The sequence below is a fragment of the Natator depressus genome, chromosome 6, assembly GCF_965152275.1.
Source record: "Natator depressus isolate rNatDep1 chromosome 6, rNatDep2.hap1, whole genome shotgun sequence".
In the NCBI taxonomy this organism is placed as follows: Eukaryota; Metazoa; Chordata; order Testudines; family Cheloniidae; genus Natator; species Natator depressus.
Genome location: NC_134239.1, coordinates 50,395,951 through 50,418,084, shown reverse-complemented (window position 1 = coordinate 50,418,084; position 22,134 = coordinate 50,395,951). Strand labels below are relative to the sequence as shown.

At 46.0% G+C, this 22,134-nt stretch overlaps 2 protein-coding genes and 1 long non-coding RNA gene across 3 annotated transcripts in view; 2 read left to right on the top strand and 1 right to left on the bottom strand.

Annotated features, from left to right (window-relative positions):
- The window catches only part of FBXO3 (F-box protein 3), a 38,719-nt gene extending 32,339 nt beyond the window's left edge, over window positions 1–6,380 (top strand). The window contains exon 11 of the mRNA XM_074955250.1: window positions 5,204–6,380. Coding sequence (XP_074811351.1) covers window positions 5,204–5,329 — 126 coding nt within the window. The 3' untranslated portion in view covers window positions 5,330–6,380. The remainder of the gene's footprint in view (window positions 1–5,203) is intronic.
- On the bottom strand, window positions 2,032–13,144 carry LOC141989029 (uncharacterized). The gene is made up of 3 exons (XR_012639896.1): window positions 13,021–13,144; window positions 3,065–3,152; window positions 2,032–2,404 (listed from the first exon to the last, which is right to left on the bottom strand). It is a non-coding gene; the product is annotated as an uncharacterized LOC141989029 (long non-coding RNA).
- Window positions 13,009–22,134, top strand: part of LOC141989028 (CD59 glycoprotein-like) — a 26,178-nt gene continuing 17,052 nt past the window's right edge. Inside the window, exon 1 of the mRNA XM_074955251.1 lies at window positions 13,009–13,231. The gene's annotated coding sequence lies outside the window, so the exon portion shown is untranslated. The remainder of the gene's footprint in view (window positions 13,232–22,134) is intronic.

Genomic DNA, 22,134 nt, shown 5'->3' with positions numbered 1-22,134 from the left:
GAGGAAGTGATGGCAGCGCAGTGACGAGAGTGATGAGGACATGGACACAGACTTCTCTCAAAGCCCGGCAATTTGGCCATCCTGGTGGCAATGGGGAAGGCTCATGCCATGGAACGCTGATTCTGGGCCTGGGAAACAAGCACAGACTGGTGGGACGGCATAGTGTTGCAGGTCTGGGAAGATTCCCAGTGGCTGCGAAACTTTCGCATGTGTAAGGCACTTTCATGGAACTTCGTGACTTGCTTTCCCCTGCCCTGAAGCGCAAGAATACCAAGATGAGAGCAGCCCTCACAGCTCACAAGTGAGTGGCAATAGTCCTCTCGAAGCTTGCAACTCCAGACAGCTACTGGTCAGTCAGGAATCAATTTGGAGTGGACAAATCTACGTGGGGGCTGCTGTGATTCAAGTAGCCAGCGCAATCACTGAGCTGCTGCTATCAAGGGTAGTGACTCTGGGAAATGTGCAGGTCATAATGGATGGCTTTGCTGCAATGGGATTCCCTAACTATGTGGGGCGATAGATGGAACGCATATCCCTATCTTGGGACCAGATCACCAAGCAAGCCAGTATATAAACCGAAAGGGGTACTTTTCAGTGGTGCTGCAAGCACTGGTGGATCACAAGGGACGTTTTACCAACATCAACATGGGATAGCCGGGAAAGGTACATGATGCTTGCATCTTCAGGAACTCTGGTCTGTATAAAGAAAAAGAGTACTTGTGGCACCTTAGAGACTAACCAATTTATTTGAGCATAAGCTTTCGTGAGCTACAGCTCACTTCATTGGATGCATACTGTGGAAAGTGTAGAAGATCTTTTTATATACACACAAAGCATGAAAAAATACCTCCTCCCACCCCACTCTCCTGCTGGTAATAGCTTATCTAAAGTGATCACTCTCCTTATGATGTGTGGCCACTCTCCTTATGATGTGTATGATGATCAAGTTGGCCATGACCACACATCATAAGGAGAGTGATCACTTTAGATAAGCTATTACCAGCAGGAGAGTGGGGAGGGAGGAGGTATTTTTTCATGCTTTGTGTGTATATAAAAAGATCTTCTACACTTTCCACAGTATGCATCCGATGAAGTGAGCTGTAGCTCACGAAAGCTTATGCTCAAATAAATTGGTTAGTCTCTAAGGTGCCACAAGTACTCCTTTTCTTTTTGCGAATACAGACTAACACGGCTGTTACTCTGAAATCTGGTCTGTATGAACAGCTGCAGCAAGGGACTTACTTTGCAGACCAGAAAATAACCATGTGGGATGTTGAAATGCCTATAGTTATCCTTGGGGATCCAGCCTACCCCTTAATGCCATGGCTCATGAAGCCGTACACAGGCACCCTGGACAGTAGTCAGGAGCTGTTCAACTATAGGCTGAGCAAGTGCAGAATGGTGGTAGAATGTGCATTTGGACGTTTAAAAGCGCGCTGGCGCAGTTTACAGAGTCGGTTAGACTTTAGCGAAACCCATATTCCCATTGTTATTACTGCTTGCTGTGCGCTCCACAATGTCTGTGAGAGTAAGGGGGAGATGTTTATGGTGGGGAGGCAAATCGCCTGGCTGCTGATTACATGGAGCCGGACACCAAGGTGGTTAGAAGAGCACAGCAGGGCGCCCTGCGCATCAGAGAAGCTTTGAAAACCACTTTCATGGCTGACCAGGCTACGGTGTGACAGTTCTGTTTGTTTCTCCTTGATGAAAACCTGCCCCCTTGGTTCACTGTACTTCCCTGTAAGCCAAACGCCTTACCCTCCCCCCTTCAGTCAGCTCTTGCAGAGGCAATAGTCGTTGTTTCAAATTCATGCATTCTTTATTAATTCATCACACAAATAGAGGGATAACTGCCAAGGTAGCCCGGGTGGGGTGGGGGAGGAGGGAAGGACAAGGCTACACTGCACTTCAAAACTTATTGAATGAATGGCAGCCTTCTGTTGCTTGGGCAGTCCTCTGGGTTGGAGTGGTTGGGTGCCCGGGGGGTGCCTCCCAACCCCCCCCCCCCCACGTTCTTGGGTGTCTGGGTGAGGAGGCTATGGAACTTGGGGAGGAGGGTGGTTGGTTACACAGGGGCTGCAGTGGGGGTCTGTGCCTTTCCTGCACCTCAACCATACGCTGGAGCATATCAGTTTGATCCTCCAGTAGCCTCAGCATTGCATCCCGCCACCTTTCCTCTTGATCCTGCCACTTCTTCTCTCGCGTGTCCTCCTGTCCTCGCATTCATTTTGTGCTTTCCTGGACTCTACCATTGTCTGCCTCCACGCATTCTGCTGGGCTCTTTCAGTTTGGGTGGACTGCATGAGCTCAGAGAACATTTCATCGGAAGTGCATTTTTTTTGCCGCCTTATCTGCACTAGCCTCTGGGACGGAGATGCTAGTCACAGTGTTGAAACATTTTCAGCTGCGGGAGGAAAAAAAGGGAGATTAAAATTTAAAAAGACACATTAGCAATTTAAAAGGAGGGGCTGATGTTTTCGGATTAATGTGCAGCAGAAACCCAACTAACTCCCCCTTCCCCACCCAATTCTCTGGGATGATAGCTTCATCCCTCCGCCCCACTGCATGGCTAACAGCGGAGATGATTTTTTTTCAGCCACAGGCAAACAGCCCAGCAGGAACGGCCACCTCTGAATGTCCCCTTAATAAAATTCCCCTATTTCAACCAGGTGACCATTAATGATATCACACTCCTGAGGATAACACAGAGAGATAAAGAACGGATGTTGCTTGAATGCCAGCAAACACCGGGACCACACGCTGCCATGCTTTCTTATGCAATGATTCCAGACTACGTGCTACTGGCCTGCTGTGGTAAAGGATCCTACAACGGAGGACGCAATAAGGCTGCCCTCCCCAGAAACCTTTTGCAAAGGCTTTGGGAGTACCTCCAGGACAGCTTCATTGAGATGTCCCTGGAGGATTTCCGCTCCATCCCCAGACACATTAACAGACTTTTCCAGTAGCTGTACCGGCTGTGAATGCATCCCAAGTCTTCAGGGCAAATTAATCATTTAAATGCTTGCTTTTAAACTGTGTATTATATTTACAAAGGTATACTCACCAGAGGTGCCTTCTCCGCCTTCAAGGTCTGGGAGCCCGGGTTGGGAAGGTTGGAGGATATTGGCTCCAGGGTGATAAACAGTTCCTGGCTGTTGGGGAGAACAGTTTATCCAGTTTATCCACTTGCCTGGTGTGCGCTGTCTTCAACCTCCTCCTCCTCATCGTCTGCCTCATCCCTGTTGTGTGAAACTCCCTTGCAGGAGTCCATGTACAGGTGTGGGGTAGTTGTAGGAGAACTGCCTAGAATTGCATGCAGCCGCTTATAGAAGCGGCATGTCTGGGGCTCTGACCCCGAGCAGGCGTTTGCCTCTTGGGTTTTTTGGTAGGCTTGCCTGAGCTCCTTAAGTTTCACGTGGCACTGCTGTGGGTCCCTGTTGTAGCCTCAGTCCTTCATGCCCTTGGAAATCTTTTTCAAATATTTTGGCATTTCATCTTTTGGAACGGAGTTCTGGTAGCACGGATTCGTCTCCCTAAACAGCAGTCAGATCCAGTACCTCCCGTTCGGTCCATGCTGGAGCTCTTTTGCGATTCTGGGACTCCATGGTCACCTCTGCTGAGGAGATCTGCACGGTCACCTGTGCTGATCAGCTTGCCATGCTGGCCAAACAGGAAATTAAATTCAAAAGTTCACAGGGCTTTTCCTGTCTACCTGGCCAGTGCATCTGAGTTGAGAGTGCTGTCCAGAGTGGTCACAATGGAGCACTGTGGGATAGCTCCCGGAGTCCAATATTGTCGAATTGCGTCCACCCTAACCCAAATTTGACCTGGCGATGTTGATTTCAGCGCTAATCCCCTCATCGGGGAGGAGTACAGAAATTGATTTTAAGAGCCCGTTAAGTCGACCAAAATGGCTTTGTTGTGTGGATGGGTACAGGGTTAAATTGATCTAATGCTGCTAAATTCGACCTAAACTCGTAGTGTAGACCAGGACTGAGATTGATCCACTGGTGGTCAATTTAGCGGGTCTAGTAAAGAACCGCCAAATCAACAGCAGATCGCTCTCCAGTCGACCCCTGTACTCTACCCCTGACAAGAAGAATAAGGTAAGTAAACGAGAGATTTTTTTCCTGTAGACCCCGCAGTAACTCGACCTAAAGTACGTTGACTTCAGCTACATTATTCACGTAGCTGGAGTTGTGTAGTGTAGGTCAACTTACCGTGGTAGTATAGACATAGCCCTGATTAACAAACAAAGCAGGTATAAATACCAGTTCTAGATGAAGGCCTTTATTTCTTTGGGGGGTGTTGGGTTTTTTAAACACTTGGTCTGTTACAAGCCTTTTCAGATGTTAATTGGGGTGAAGAAAGGTGCATATAATATTATCCAATTCTTATACCCCTTTTTTAAAGAAGTTACATGTTCCTGAAATATGCCCTTTTGGTCTTTTATAACTTGTTTTTCTGATTAATATTTTTAAAGGGGATAACGTGAACAGACTAAAGGCTGGCTTAAATTTTACTTTTTTTAATTTATTAATTTTTTGGGTTAGCTCTTGTGGTTGTGCTGTTTTACAGGATTAGTTAACCCAGCTCAGTTAGTTCTACGTTCACCATTTTCATGTTTTTTGTGTGATTTGTTTGGTAAACATAACTAACCATGACCGTAGTGATTTTTTTTTTTACATCAGCACAAATACACAGAGACCCTGGTTAAACATCCAAAGTACATAATTGTGTCAGTGTCCAAGTGTAATGTTAGCACTTTCAGTAAACTTTCATACAGCCTGTCTGGTGCCAGGGAAAAAACCCACTCCCAGAATTCTTCAGCAAATTCAGACTTACCAAGCTTTACCAAACTCATGTCAACCACAGTAATTTATAATAATTCAACACCATTCCAACAGTTAGTGAATCAGATTCTGATCTCACTGGTCTACTTAGTTTATGAATAAAAGTTTAAACAGATTATAAATATAATTGCCATGTAGATTAAATTTTATAAAATTGATACATGAAAACAAATCTGATTTAACAGTATTTTAATATTTATAGTAATTAGTCTTTATCTGAGACTGACTCTAAATGTGATGTAAATGACATCTTGATTTTAATTTTTTTGTTACATTGTTAGCACTTGATCAGAGTGAGATTTAGGAGGCAATTAAGTACTTAGTTAAACATGAGGGTGTCTTGTTTATAGGAAACTAATCATAATGAATATGCTATGGATGAAGATGAAGACTCAACAGATACTGATGAATATGAAGACAGACGTAGAGTCTTGGATATTCCTGCCCCTTCTGGACGCTGTCCACGTCATACCTGATTGTACTTCTTTTAAAAAACAAAACAAAAAAACTGTTGGTTAGAGAAGTTAAACTTTCTGGGGCTACTACATAAGACAGTTTCTGAATATTGTAAATGAATTGTTTCTTTTCCACAGCAGGACAACTAGCATGAATATTGGTGCTAGTTCTAACTTTCATCTGATTGGACTGTAAGGATTTTTTTTTGAGGGCGGGGGGAAGGGTTTTGTGGGGTTTTTTTGTTCACTTTTTTTTCTGAAGTGCAAAACAGCTTGACAGTCTAAGGAAATCATATCTTACATTTTTAAACTATTTCCTATTTATGATCATATTACAAACATGGTATGGGGATTTGTTTTTATACAAGCATTTAAAACTTAGCAACAGACAGAAGAGTTTGCAAAAAGGTATATAATGGCCTTTCACACTGACTTCCAATTGTTAATTTCTGCTATGAATGAATGGAATTTGCAGTTAGGCCTGTGTAACCCCATTGGGTTGGATCAGGTGCTCCTGTACATTTTTATATTAATATACAGATACCATAAAATTCTGGTGACTGAGTGCGTAAGTTTGAAATGAAACAAACTTTATTTTTCAGACAATCTGTCTTTCAGCTTAGTTTATAATAAATATCTGATGATGATTACAGATACATGCCTTTTGGGATGTAGTATAATTCATAATCTGCTGTTTACTAACCAGCAATTTCTCAGTTATTACATAGTACAAATTTGTAAATACTGTTTGATTTTTTTTCCTTTATATGCTGTTTGCTGTCTGACTTTGTGGTAAGTGACACAAATTTTATGTGTAAGACTAAGTATTATCATATGTTTTCCTGAATCCTATATGAATTTTTGTAATTATGCTTGATTCACAATTGGGGCTTAGCAGTACACAGATGTCTAAAAGCCTTATATTTAAAGAAACATTTGTTTGTTCTATCGTTTTATTTTGTTTCCACTGCTATTAAAATAAATATATTGCCTCCATTGTTCTAAATGTTGCTTGGAACTATTCCTCTTGCTAAGAGTAGAGCAAGGAATTAAAAGTTGCAACTGATGCCACATTGTAGTTGGCTGCCCTTCTTCACACTTACCACAGCAAATTCCCTCCAGCTTGGACAAAGTATCTGGCACTGGTGGACCCAACTGAAACCTCATTTGCTGGATATCTCCTTGAGTAATGGTTGGCTGCAGCTATTATAGATTGTGGCCGCTGTTTCCTTTACATGATTTTAGTGCCATTAGATTCACTCGTAGGTTTATTGTCTTCACGTCAGGGAGGTTTTCCCAAGACCAAATTAAGTAGAACCAGGAAACGTTACTGGATTAAATCCTGTATTGCTCAGGAAAAATGTCTATGGAAGTGGATGAGAGACATAACTACCTAGGTCTGCAGAGCTCTGCCCGTAATGGATAATTCTAATGAATTTTATATAACAATTGGAATACTTGTTGTTTTTACTGAACCTTCTAAATACTGAGTGAAAGGAAAATACTATAATGTGAGAGCCTTGATTCCTATTTCAACTAAATACAAAAGGTTTTTTTAAAAAATAATTAGTTAACAAAAGATTAGAGACTAGTAACTTTCAGCATAACCACAAATCTGTAGTATTAAAATGAAAAGATTCTAATATTCTTTAAGGGCAGAAACTACCACTGTCTTATTGATGATTATGGCTCCGTGTCTGTTGTGGGGGTCGTGGAAGTCACTGGTGCCGTGACTTCTGCAGCAGCCAGTGTGGCTGTCCAGCCGGGTTCAGCCACACCAGCTGCTGCTGGAGCGGCTCTGCAGCCAGCCACTCAGGTGGCCCCACAGCCAGCTGCATGTGTTCAATCTCAAGTCTTAAGACTAAGAACTTTTTCAAAAAATCCCACTGAGACTGAACATTGGAAGCTCTAACTAGGTAGGCTGTTGCCTGCATTGCTATCTGGTAGAGTTGAATGGGGGTTGGGGACAATTTTTGCAACATATCTTTAAGTAGATAAGGTATTAAATAGTAATAATTGGAAAGGTCATTGTGTCTCATGCTTGTAAATGGCTGGAAGGACAAAAACCACAATTGTATGCAGTGTTGTAGCTGTGTTGGTCTCAGGATATTAGATATACAAGGTGGGTGAGGTAATACCTATTATTGGCCTGACTTCTGTTTGTGTGAGAGACAAGCTTTTGAGCTTATACAGAGCTTTTCTTCAGTTCTGGGAAGCAAGCTTGTAAAAGATACTACCTCATTCACCTTGTCTCACTAAAAGCCACATTGTCAGTGTTTACTTTGACATAAGCACCTGAATAAAATTATATCCGATTCTCTAGATTGTGATCTATAGGTTTGTAGTCTTCCCTGACTCAGTTTCCTCTATAGGTGATGTGCTTAGGGTAAGAGGAAAAGACCTGGTATGAGTGGGACTGGAGGAAGAGGATTGTGTTTTAGGAGAGAGCTAGTTTGGGAAACACTTTAGCTAAAATTCATATGTGAAAGCAGTGACCACATTTGGTTTAAGCCCTGCTTTTACATATAGCTTTTTTTTTTTTTCAAATGTGATTTTAGTGGAAAACCAAACATCACTCTTCTCTGTGCACCCAAAACTACTGGTACTTACCATACAAAGAGAAATAAACATAAAACTCTGTGGTGAACAGAAATTGTAGATGGATACAATGGCTCAATTGAGGACACCAGTCTAAATGGATGTGCTTCTTTTTCTAATTTAAACTGCAAATTTCCATAGCTTGTGCAAAGGGGGCTTTTGCTAAAGCATCATATTCTTGATGTTCTCTGCTCTACAGCTGAAGCCTGGTTATAGGGGTAATTCATCTGCTCATCAAGTTCTACCACTTCTGTTTTAGCTACTGATTCATGCCATCTGTTTGTTTTTATGTTGCTCTTGTTTCCTTACCTCAGAAGCTGATTTCTTACATGCTATATGAATGATTGGCTATGTGTCCTGTGCAAATATACTCTTAAGAGGAAACTGCACCACTCATGTATTAACATCAATCTTCATACATGTCCTACTTCCACATATGGGCAATGAATTGCTCACTTACAAAACTTTTAATTCTGCTTTATGCTAAAAAGCTTGAGCTATGTTCAGCTATTTACAAGCAGACAGAAAAACGCAATATATTGAATTTGTGAAAAGATAACTGGAGGTGTTACATCTGGCAGTCCTCTGAGTCCTAGTGCTAAGGAGTAAATATTAGGAGGAAGGCTACATTCTATGAAAACAAGGAGATGTGTGAAAGGGAATACGACTAAAAGGAAACACTTTGAATAATCAATGTCTAACAAACTCAGGGGACCTTCTTCTACAGTCTCTTAAAGCACAGATCTTGGTATGGTTCACAAGTGGAGTAGATACATGAATAAAAATAGCTTGTGCAATTATACTACATCTAGGATAAAATTGCAGAACTCTAAACTTCTGCTTTAGGCTATTAATGGAATGTCAGCTAAGGTGAGGAAGAAAAACTTTATTGTATTAGTTGCTCAACCTGGTGTCTCTCTAACCACCTTGCTGAAGCATCTGCTGTAAGCCCCACCTTATCCCTTGTGTATCGGCCTAGGTAGACCAGTGTTCTATGTAGAATGTGTCATGAGCCACTGAATGTCGTGCAGAATACTAAAGCATAGATTTACTTGCATGGTAGACTGGCTACAAGTGTTTACTATGGATAGCTGGACATCATAGAAGATTAGGGTTTGAAGAGACCTCATGAGATTATCTAGTCAAAGCAGGACCAATCCCAACACAATCATCGCAGCCAGGGCTTTGTCAAGCCGGGCCTTAAAAACCTCTAAAGAGGGAGGTTCCACCACCTCCCTAGGTAACCATTCCAATGCTGCTTCACCTTCCTACTGAAATAGTTTTCCCTAATGTCCAACCTAGATCTCCCCCACTGCAACTTGAGACCATCCCTCCTTGTTCTGTCATCTGCCACCACTGAGAATAGCCTAGCTCCATCCTCTTTGAAATCTCCCTTCAGGTAGTTGAAGGCTGTTATCAAATCCGCCCTGCTCTTTTCTTTTGCAGACTAAATAATCCCAGTGTCCTCAGATTCTCCTCATAAATCATGTGCCCCAGCCCCCTAATCATTTTTGTTGCTCTCCACTGGACTCTCTCCAATTTGTCCGCATTCTTTCTGTAGTAGGGGGCCCAAAACTGCATGTAATACTCCAGATGTGGTCTCACCAGTGCCAAATAAAGGGGAATAATCACTTCCCTCTAACTGCTGGCAATGCTCCTACTAATGCAGCCTGCTAATATGTGGGGTGTTCCTTCTGTCAGTTAAATGATAGTTCTTCAGTTCTCTCTAGAACTTCTGCATTATTAGATTGATAAGGTGACCTTAACAGAGGCATGACCTTTACAGTAAAAGGTTTGGAGTATGAATGCCTTTTGATATAGGTGAGGATATATGGTCATGCAGTTGTTAGTTGTTTGCCTGAATGGTTAGGATTTGGTATTCAGAACAGTGAATGATAAAGGGAATAATATAGTTCCCATTATATATGACTGGAATTCTATCCACAAATACTCTGAAGCTTGAGTTGTAGAATGTTTGTATTTTTAACCCTGGGATTGAATTGATGTACATTTTAGGGACACAGTATGCTATTGGGAAGTTAGCAGCTTTCTGCGGGAGTGTGGCACACAGTAGTTGCTATCTGCATGCATTCAGCAGGGACTCCTAGAAATTTTACTGAGAGCAGATCTTATGGTTTGAACTGATACTTCAAAATGCACTAAAATCTATGTGCATACTCAGAATTTTCTTTTGAAATATCCTCTAGGAAAACAGCATTACTTAGAGGGAAGAGGAAAGACTGGAGTAAGCATTAGTGTTAACACAGAGTAACCATGCTCCTGACCCCGTTCCCCTAGCCATGGGAAGGAGTGCAGGGGGTGCTGCAGCACCCCCAGGTTTTATGCAGGGCCTCTGGCCCCAGGCCGGGGGCTCCACTCAGGGGAAGCAGGTTTGTATAATTTTTGGTGGTACCCAGAACGGCTCCAAGTCCTGCTCCCCTCCCGCCCCGCCTAAGGCTGTGAGCTCTGGGTGGGAGTTTGGGAATTGGGTGCAGGAGGGGCTTTGAGTGCAGGCTCTGGAAGGGGGGCTGGGCTACAGTCGGGGGTTGGGGTGCAGGAGGAGTGCAGGCTTTGGGAGGAGTTTGGGTGCTGCGTGCAGGCTCTGGGCTGGGACAAGGGTTTGGGGTGCTGGGTGTGGGTTTGGGTGCAGGGCTGGGGATGAAGAGTTTGGGGGTGCAGCAGGCAGGCTGTCCTGGAGCTGGGGGCTAGGGAGGAGGACATGACACTTACCCAAGCCCCCTGTGCCTGCTGCTCAGGAGGTCTAGCCAGGATAAGCCCTCCCCTCCCTCCTCGGAGTCAACGCGAGTCACCTGCGGGGTGGGGGCGCTGTCATGTTCCTCCTCCCCTCCTCCAGTGCTGCAGCTGCCTCAGCCTGCCCCCAGTGCCACTCCCTTGTAGCCGCCAGTGGCCGGTGAGAGAGCGCAGTGCAGAGATAGCTACCCGCTGCCCAGGACAGGCAGGGACGCTTGGGGGCAGCAGGTGGGGCCGGAGGACAGACCCAGCCCTGAACATTGGTGGAGCCAGCCCCCCCCCAGTCCTGAATTTGCTGGAGCCCGGGCGCCACGGGCCCATACAACTTGCCATCCCTAGCTTGGGTCCTGAGGGTCTGCCCCGGGTCCTGGGGGCGTGCCCCAGGCCCTGCTCCCCAGACGCTGGCTCCGTGCTCAGGGCTTTGCTCATGTCCTTCCACGTAGGACTTTGCTCTCGGGCACCTGGGGCTCGGGTTGTGTCCACTGGCCCCATGCTTGGGGCCCCACACCTGGCTACACCCCTTGCTCCCAGACCTCTGCTTCAGGGCCCCATGCCTGGTCCTATGGCAGGGGCTCTGCTCCTGGCTCCATGCCTGCCCCTAGCTGTGGCCACAGTCTCAGCCCCCTTACCCCTGTCTGGGTCCCCCGCTCTGGGAGACAGTCAATAAGCGCCAACTCTGTGGGTGCTCTGGGGCTGGAGTATGCATGGGAAAACACCCACTGGTAGCCAAACTCCCCTCATCCCCCCCGCCCCACCTCCTCCTCCTCCTCCCCCCCTGAGCATGCCTTGTCCCCGCTTCTCTGCCTACCTCCCACCCCTTCCTCCCAGCTGCAGCCAGACAGCTGTTTGGCACCCTGCTGGGGGGGGGGGAGGAGGAGCCAGAACCTGGTGGGCTTGGGGAGGAGGCGGGGCTGAGGTGGGGATTTGGGGAAGGGGTTGGAATGGGGGCAGAGTTGGGGCGGGGGTGGGGCTGGGGGCCGAGTGGGTGTCAAGCACCCAGGGGAAAGTGGGGAAGTGGGTGCCTAGAACCAAAAATGTTCCAGCACCACTGCTTCCTGACTAATGGGACTGAGTGTGACCAAATAAAAGCAGGTAGCTGCAACTCTCATCAATGTCTGCATGATGGAACAAGTTGCTGAGCATCAGGAACGGGACCCCTAACACAGCCCTATTCTAAACACTGGCTAATGTTATGCTGGGATACTGGACTCAGTGTTGTGGAAGGGTACAAGGCACTGCGTGGTCAACTTTTAATTCTGTGTTTAAAGAAGTTTTGAGCAAGTAATTGTTCTAGTTTTTTGCCCAGCAAATTCCAATTTATGGGATTCCACTACTTTTCTTGGGGTGCTTTCCCATAGCCTAAAATATTATGCTAGCAGCCTAAATTTTTATAGCTTAATTTCATCCTATTACTTGTAGTTATATCCTTGTGTACTTGGCTACATCTCCAGCCTTGATGTCTACACTTGTAGATGGCTAACTTGTTCATTATGTTGAATGGCTCTCAACCTTTCCAGACTATACCCCTTTCAGGATTCTGATTTCTCTTGCATACCCCCAAGTTTCACCTCACTTAAAAACTAGTTGCTTACAAAGTCAGACATAAAAATACAATTTTTTTACCATATAATTATAAAGTAAATTGGAATATAAATACTGTACTTACATCTCCTTGTGTAGTGTAGATAGAGCAGTATAAACATTTCATTCTGTATGAAATGTTAGTTTGTACTGACTTTGCTCGTGCTTTTTATGTAGCCTGTTAAACTAGGCAAATATCTAGGTGAGTTGATGTACCCCCTGGAGACCTCTGGCTCTGTGTACCCTTAGGGATACCTGTACCCCTGATTGAGAACTACTCCATTATATCCTCTAAAGGAATCTCTCAACCGTTAGGATTTTCCCCCTCACCTTTAAGATGTACTAACATCATCTATGAACTTCGTGTATTTGCTGTTCACTTTTTCAGCTCCTTAACCAAGATGCTGAATGTGAGTAAATGGAATAGTCCCAGGGCAGAGCAGGAGCTTCTAGAAGGGCTGCAACCCCAGCCCAAAGTCAAAATACCACTTCTCGAGTGCAGGTGCAAATTACAAGAGGCAGAGGAGGTGAAAAAAAATATTCACTAAGACTCATTGACAGCCTGGAAATAGGTGGCAAGGATTGAGGAAACCACATAAAGGGATCAGAACTACTCACTGAACCAAATAGCGGCGTACCCTGTTTGTTTAATATAGAGGGGGAAAGATAACCTTGCTTAAATAACATAAATACACGACTCTACTTAGCAAGCTCTAATGCAAACCATTACAAAAGAAAGGGAGAGCACAGTTCCTGATCTCACACACTGCGGAGTGACTTACCATGCGACGCGAGTGTGGGGAACTAAAGGGTGGTTTCTGCTCCTCTCCCTCTCATCCCACTTTCCCCATGTCAGAACAAAAGCCAACAGGGAAGCTGAGTGCTGCTGACGGAGCTAGAAGGGGCTGGCTTGGGAGAGCTTTCTCCACAAGACGTGAATCTAGCAGGGAGGCAGAGTGAGCGGGGAGCTGCACAGGTGCAAGCTCAGAGCAGGTAGGAGGCTATTGGAGCGTACTGTAGTGCGGAGGAACTGCGGCGACCAGCGCTCTCAGGAGATGCATGCCGGCTAGAGGGCTGGATTGCGGGATGGGGGTAGGGGGTTGCTGCATCAACCCACAAGATCTGCTCTCCTTATTCCCCTCTGCCACCGGGGGCATGGATTGCTCTCCCCCCAGTGCAGAGGAAGAGGCTGTTTTACTGCTGGAGCAGAGCCTCCCCCTCCCTTGTCCCTTTTGTTGCTGAGCCGGCAACCTGCCCCTATTTATTCCCCGCTTCTGGAGGGCCTAAGCCCCCTTTCCAAGGGAGGGATAGATTGCGGACTCCTCCCTCCCCTCAGCCGCCCCCGCTCTGCAGAGGGATGAGGCGGGTGCAGAAGGGCGGCTGGAGGCGGTGGGGAGGTGCAGCGCGCGTGCCGCAGAGGCGCTGCGGCTGGGAGGACCTGCCTCCTGCTGGGGTCTGTGGCTAACCGGGGCTGCGGAGAGGCGCCTTGGGCCTGCGCGGGGAACAAGGGCCCTTGAAGAAAGTTCTCTGTGGGGAGGGGCTGAAGAGAGAGACCCTCACGGGGGAAAAGCTACCTCTGCTGTAGGGGAGCGGACATGGAGCCTGGCTCCCTGCCTCATCCACCTCCCTTCAAGCTATCCACACTTTCCCTGAACTTCAACCTCATTCCACTGTCCCCCCTGTTCCCCACCCAGCCCCTCTGTCACCCCACTTCCTCCTCCCCCAGCCCCTTCCCTCACCTTCACCCTCATTCCACTGTCCTCCCTGTTCCCCACCCAGCCCCTCTGTCACCCCACTTCCTCCTCCCCCAGCCCCTTCCCTCACCTTTACCCTCATTCCACTGTCCCCCCTGTTCCCCACCCAGCCCCTCTGTCACCCCACTTCCTCCTCCTCATCCCCTTCCCTCACCTTTACCCTCATTCCACTGTCCCCCCTGTTCCCCACCCAGCCCCTCTGTCACCCCACTTCCTCCTCCCCCAGCCCCTTCCCTCACCTTCACCCTCATTCCACTGTCCTCCCTGTTCCCCACCCAGCCCTTCTGTCACCCCACTTCCTCCTCCTCAGCCCCTTCCCTCACCTTCACCCTCATTCCACTGTCCCCCCTGTTCCCCACCCAGCCCCTCTGTCACCCCAATTCCTCCTCCCCAGCCCCTTCCCTCCCCTTCACCCTCATTCCACTGTCCTCCCTGTTCCCCACCCAGACCCCTGTCACCCCACTTTCTCCTCCCCCAGCCCCTTCCCTCACCTTCACCCTCATTCCACTGTTCTCCCTTCTCCTCCACCCCTTCCCAATCCATCACCCCATCTCCTCTCTCATCTTCACACTCATTTCAGTGCCTTTTCTGTCCCATTCTACAGTCTCTCTTCTGAGGCATAAAGGAGTGATTCAGACACAGTTGTATGCGATTTGGGGTCCCCTTGAACTGACAGAGGGGGAGATACTCCCAGTGCTTAATTTGTAATGAAATTTTTTTACATTCATAACTGATGCAGCAAGCCCAGAGGTGCCAGGGCTATGGATAAAGCCCTGCGCGGAAACCAGATTTATATGTGCGGATATAAAGTGGATATCTGAGGAGCTGCAGGGCTCTACCAGGAACGGCAGGTGAAAGCAGCCGCACTCAGGCTGCCACTCACAGGAGCCAGTGACCTGCATAGGCAGCTCCTCTGGTGTGGCTCTACTGCCCCCAGCCCCACCCACTGGGGTGAGTACCAGGCTCAGCGGCTTGCACACTCCTGGACTAGCACAACCAGGGACAGCTGTTGCTGAGCCTAGTGCCCGCCCCAGTGGGCAGGGCTGGGAGTGGTATAGCCATGCCAGAGGAGCTGCCTGCGCAGGGTGCTGGCTCCTGGAAGTGGTGGCCTGATGTGAGGCTGCTTTTGCCACTGCTGTTCCTGGAAGAGTCCTGCAGTTCCTCAGATATCTGCTTTATAACCGCAGATATCTGCATCTGTGGATATAAAGCGGGTATCCGCACAAGGCTCTGGCTATGAACTGCCAAGCCTACAGGTGCTGGAGATCAGCCTTGGCAAGCCATGGCAGAAATTAAGCACTGGGTACTCCCACTCTTGATGTAGTACAGAGGTCCCCAAATTGTGGGTCATGCCCCCCTCCCCCACTATGGGGATATGGAGGAACTTCCAGGGGGCATGGTGGGGTGCAGGCCAGGCGGGGAGGGAGCACTACCCAGCCCTGTTCTACCCGCAGCTCAGCTCCCTGCCACTCGGCTCCACTCCTGGCCTCTACCCCCAGCCTCAGCCTCTGACGGGGCTCCGCTCCTGGCCCTGGCTCCAGACCCAACCCCAGTTGTGGCCGCATTAGCCCCGTAGCCACAGCCCTGCTCCTGGCCCCAGCTCCCGGGGTGTGTTTTGGACATGGGTAAGGGGCGGGGCCTGACCCTGAAAAGTTTGGGGACCACTGAAGTAGTAGGAGGGGTTGGCTGGATTGTGGGTGGGTATTTATGGCTGAGCAGGGCTCTCTCCAGTTATTCTTGTGGTAGGAGGGAGAACAATCTGAGTCCCACCAGTGGGTCTCTTACTCCATATTTTCCTGCCTGACACCGATGAAGCATTGGCTCAGTGCTGTGCTGTGATATGTCTCTGTAGAATCTGGCCTATCTCTGAGCTGAGTAGTGAGAAGGCAGTGTCAGCAGCACTATCACACTGTGATGGGGTCTGGTGTGGTAAAAAAGCAAATTAATTTCTTTGGGACTTTGGGTTTCCCTGATACTGTTCCCACTGTGCTAATAGTCTTGCCAGTTTCCTGGCAAGCAGTGATTTTCTGGAAGGTGGTGGTGGTGGGGAGTTAGGCTTAAAGGAAAATATCCCCAGACTATGACAGACAACGCAGAAGCTCGTTACTTTTCCCCAGATACTTATGACAAATGGCAGATGAAGCTGTTGGCACAAAGGGAGCAGAAACCATGTACAAGTCCCCTCTGTGGGAGGAAAAAGGCTAATATGCATTGTCCCCTGGGTGTCTTCAGGTAGCCTATGGTCCACAGGCAGCTGGTACAAGTTAGAGCAGCCATGAGACTGCTCTCATCTGGGCTGCGGCAGAGACACATGGAATCCTAATTAGTTGCTGGTTCTCAGCTTATGATCTTTATCTATATATGTGTGTGTTCCATTCTCCCTGACCTGCACTGCCTTGGGAAGCTGTGTGTGGAGGGGAGCAGTCCTTCACTATGCACTTTCTTAGGCTCAGGCTCAGACTCAGCCAGTCAAGCTCCTGTATTGCCATCCTTGGGGCTCCCACAGCCCAGAAGGTAAGCCCTTTACCTCCTTGCTGTAGTGATGAGACTGAGTCAAACATTTCAGTTAAAAAAAATCACAGTGTGCACTGAGGGAACAGCTCTTCATTTATCAGATACAGCGTTTTCTTGATAGGTACTCTTGAGGGCCACAATTTAGAGCTCTGTGAGTGACAGATGACAGCCACTGATATAAACAAAGGGAGGGTCATGCTGCTGCTGAGAAGAATGCTCATGGCTATCGGTTTCTCTATGGTCAAACTGGGGGAGCTTGTAATCTAGGACTTTTTCTTTTGGGAGGTGTCTCTTCTCTCTCTTCCCCCACTCCCCTCAGCAATTTTGAACCATTCTTCTTACAGAAATTATTGTGCTGAAAGACAGGTCCTTTGATTTTTTTCAGGATACCTATCTGAAAACCTTTTTAGGGCTTGGCACTGTATGCAGACAAACAAATAGGGACCAGTCAGTGATCGGCTGCTTTAAATAGAAAACCTAGTGTAGTTATTGTGGCCCTAAGAACGCCTTGATGCCAACTGGAAAAGGGTTTACTGTTCTGTAACAGCAACTCTTACCAGGCTTGACAAACTCACTACATCTAACACTTTGTTTTTATAATATTTATCTATAAAGAATGTTGTTTGAGATCTTAAAGGAAAGTCAAGATCATGCTGATCGTTCATATTATTGTGAAATGTATGTACTGATTATATTTAAGAAGACATGTATATGTACTGAAAATATCCTTATTGTTCGTATCAAGGTGTTACTCCTCAGCAGAGGTGAAAAACTGGTTTTGGCAGACAGAGGAATGTATATTCACATGTCTGCCTAGGTTCATATGTAGAGTAAGCATTTGCATTTCAAGTCAACATGAGGATATGAAGACAACTTGCAGCCAACACATTGGAGAACAAACAATGCTGGGGGGGGGGTGGTGGTGGAGGGAAGGAGCTGTTCTCCTGACTCTGGGGTGAAAAGACTGAATTATGGGAAATGTAAGGAGAAGCAAAAAGCCATGTTGGTATCCATTTGCTGAGGAATTCCCTATTAGGGCGTGTGGATATTCATGAAAATTTGGATCCTGGTTTTGACTGAAAACCAGCTGCTCTGTCAAAGACACTGAATCCTTGGGAGAAGATCTACTTTATTAAATAAGAATGGTAACCATTCATAAGTGTAGACCTACCACTTTATTTTATGTTTTGTTTCATGTGTAACCAGTTCTGTTTCCACTCATTATCCTTTTTCAGTATCTCTTAAATCTTAATCTTTGTGAATAAATTTATGCTTGTTTTTACTGCACATGTATTTCAGTGCTGTAATGTTATAAAGGACCTTGTACTAGTCAAGCTGTGTGTACACCGTCTCTTTGGAGGTAGCTTACTTGGCAGTTATTGTGAGTGCCTAGTAGTGACTGGGACTGGATATTGCAGGGAGTGCTCCAAGGACTCAGGGGTTGATGTACTTGGTACTAGCCTATACCGAAATGGCAAGGTCTGTGGAGCCCTGGAAGACAGTGCTTGTGCGGCCAGAGGCTGTTGGTTTCAGGGAGCTGATCCACAGCAGGCACAGACAAGACTGCTTCACACTAAGGGCAGGTAGTGGTGAGATGCCTCACAACCCTTGTTACCCCTGGGGAGCATCACGTTGGTGTAGTCATGGCAAGGATTTACACACTGTTGTCTGGTTAGCGAAGAATCACAATCCAAGCACTGAAAAATTAGATTCTGAGAGATTCACAAGGGAGAAGGTTGGGAACCAAAAAAAAGGTTAGTTTATTGTTTTGTTTGTTTATTTCGGGTAAGAGAAATACAGCAAAAGAAGGTGTAAGATGAGTAAACATAATAGACCACCGAAAGAACATGACGGCAAAGACACAGCTCTCAGTGAGACAGCCATGTAACTCTCACTGGCTGAGATGGAGATACAGACTTCGCAGAGAGCAGACCTAACCAAAAACCTAGAAATAGCAGAGAAGGAATAATAAATGGAACTGGAGGATGGAAAACGTGCAGCCCCAGAAAGAGGAAGAAGCAGTCCGCCAGAGAGCCCTGAAAGCTGAGAAGCAGAAAAGGTAGCAGAAACAACTGACCATCAGTGAGCCATGGAGCTAAGAAGCAGAAGCATGAGGTGAGGGAGCATGAACCCAAGGTGCAGGAGAGATTGAAAACCCTCAAGCAGTGATCAGTCCTCCCCAAAGGTCACCTGACTGGGGCAAACTGTCCCCTACATACAGAGAAACAGACGGTGTTGAAGAATATCTCACCACTTTTGAAAGAATTTGCAAATTGCATAAGATTCCAAAAGATAAGAGGGTTCTCCTGCTTATCTCAGAGCTCTCAGGAGAAGTGTTGCATATGTTTAGTGAGATGGAGATGGGAGATGCTTTGAAATATGGTGGATTTTCAAAAACTGTGTTGCAAAGTTTCAAATCACCCTTGAAGTGTATTAAAATTCAGGAATCTCAAAAAGCATAAGATGAATCCTAGCGAATATGTGTATAAAATATATGATTCAGTGAAAAAAGTGGGCAAAAAGGAAAAGCAGTAGAGAATTGTGACCCGTTATTTGACCTCTTTGCAAAGAAACATTTCCTGAATATATGCTCAAAAAAATCAAGGTGGCCATTTGGGATAAATCCCTTAGCACGGAACAAGAGGCAGCAAATTTTGCTTTTTCCTATGTACAAGCCAGAGCATCCAGTGAATGCAAACCCCAGAGAGAAGATCAGAAGCCCAGGGTAAAGAGAGAGAGGCTCTGTCTTATCCTTGACAAAAGCAAGGGTGGTGGAGAGTCCCCACAACTGATCCCCTCTGGGTAATCATAATTACAGGCCTCAATCACAGGAGGACAGTCCCAGAAAGTGTTACTCATATGGCTGCACTAAGCACATGAGAAAAGATTGCCCTAAGCCAGGGGAATCCAAATACAAACCCCTGTCACAGCAAGTTAATGCACCTGCTGCCTTAGACTTGGGAACCAGGAGGCTCCCTGAAGGGGCCCCAGTGAATTTTGTAAGGTCTGATCCATTGGAGATTGTTAAAGAGTTTATCGAAGATGCCAAGGCTAATGGCAAATCTGCCAAGGCTGGTGAGCTACTGGTGCCCAGATTTCTCTGGTCAGAACAAATCTGGTTAGGGAAGCTGGTATGCTCCCTGGAAAAAATGTAAGACTCCTTGCATTAGGAAAATTTGAAATTACTGTGCCTTGAGCTTAAATAGAACAGGAATGGGAAGATATAAAAGGTACTCTAAATGTTGGCATACTGGATAGCATTGCAGCAGATGTGTTGATTGGACACAGACAACATATCATTACCAAAGTACTATGGACTGTGTTAATGTAATAACCCTAGCAAAAAGGAATATAGCTCTTGTCTCAGAAGTGAACTGTGAGGGTAAAAAAGCAGCTGTGGGGAAGGGGAAATCTCCTGCCCCTATTCAGCAGAAAATAGCAGTGTCTCTCTTGGAATGAGGTGGAAGGAGTCCCTCCCTACACCCGAGACAGCTATTAGGGTATCAGAATCCAGGAATTCACAACAGAGCAGAGAATAGACCCCTCCTTAGAGAGCTTAAGGGAAATCATTCTAAAGTGACTTGTCCAGGGTCAAACAGTGAGTCACTAGCAGTGCAGAGGCTATCACCAAAGGGTACTGATTCCCAGTTCTCTACTTTCACCATATTTAAAAGCATAATTTCTTTGTCAAGCTACTGATTTTTTCCTGTTGTGACTTTGACTAAGAAGCTTGTGACACTATATGCAAAGCTTGTATTGAATATGCTCTTGCTGCAGCCACTTGACAACACACTTAAGAAGGAATAAATAAACAGATTTGTCAGATGTCCTGTTTGTTTGTGTGTTTGATTTTTTTTTTGCTATGGAGAGAGAACATCTACTAAGGGCATGGCTACACTTTCAGATGTAGAGAAATGGGAGTTAAACCAGCCTTCAGAGACCGCAGCAGTGTTTACACTGTCAGCTGCAAGCGCACTGGCATGGCCACATTAGCAGCTCTTGCAACGCCACAAAGAGCAGTGCATTGTGGTAGCTATCCCAGTGTGCAAGTGGCTGTAACATGCTTTTCAAATGGGGCGGGGGGTGGAGAGTGACAGGGAGTGTGCTGTGTGTATGTGCGGGGAGAGACAGTGTGTTTTGAGGGGCAGAGAATAAGTTCAGACAGCAGCAGACCCCCTCCCCCCCCCACACACTCACAACAGCAGCATTCCACACTAATGGTTTGCTTTGTCCCGGAGCAGATAAGCATTCTGGCTGTCAGAAACGGAGCTTTGAAAAGGGTATCCACATGCCTGCAGCAGAGTTCAAAACAATGAGAAGAGTGGCCACTTGGCTTCAGGGAATTATGAGACATTTCTGGAGGCTAATCACAGCGCAGTAATGCAACACCTCGTCCACACTGACGCGGGCCTTTCAGCTGGGGCGCAGCAAGCTTTATACTTCTCGTGGAGGTGGATTACCAGAAGTGCTCCAGCTGCAGAGTCCAGGTGCTCTACATGCCTTGCCAGTGTGGACATCTCAGGAGCTAGGGTGCCTGGGGCTGCCTTAAAGCGCTCTAACTTGCAGTGTAGCCAAGCCCTAAATCCAAGTATTTGGAATTTTTTAGTGAAATGGATAGTTTTCCAGTATCTTTGTTTTAATTTTGTAGAGCAACTGCTGATGGCAGACTTTCAGAACGCACTAACAAAGGTGCTTCTGTACAAAATGATCTTTCAATTTTGCGTTTTGTAAAATAACGTATATGGCATTTTAGTGGGTTTTTTAAAATGTATTTACATTTTTTAGAAAATGGAAAAATAAAATGCTCCTTAGTTTTTACTGCAAGAGTGTGATTTTAGTACAGTATTGCTGTCTGGAAAGGAAGTGCATGGTTATGTATCACTTGGCACAGTGTTTGTTGCAACAGTCTGAAATAAGCCCTTGTTTTTCTTTTCTCCTGATTATATTGTCTTCTGTGCCTTTTTTTTTTCTGCTCTTAAGATTTGTGACTCATGCATAATTTTTGACCAATGATTTAGATTTAGAAAACTCTTTTTTTGGCTTCTTCTCTATGGCAGTGATTTCTGAAACTGAGACCTAGGAGAACAAAGGATGTTAGTGTGTTGTGACATGTTGCTATCCTCAATAGATATTCAAGATCAAGAGAGTCTTTTAAAAGTCAATTCTTCCAGCTCAAAAATAATGCATGGCTGGCTTTGATAGATTACATCCGACATTTTCAAAGAAACCCTATCTTTGTGTTTTTATGCGTTCCCTCTTAGAGGGGAACAGATTCTACTGTACATTTTTAGGGAAGCTCAACATTGTTTTGTTTGGTTGTTTTACTGAATTTATTGTAGTGTACAGTTCCTAGTACACCTGTGGAACTGACTGGCACCATACCGTTGAGGGCAAAAGTTTAGTAGGATTCCAAAAAGACATTTATTTAATATATGTAAGAAGCATATCTACAATTGTACTAGATATGATAGCTTTATAAGGGCTACAAACCCTCCACGTTTTAGGACTTAAGCCAGCCACCAGCTCCATGAGTTTAGGAAGAAATTTCCTCTGAAATAGGCTATTACATAATTGTATTCATAAAATGGCTTTTTATACCTTTTCATAGACATGTGGTATTGGCTGCTG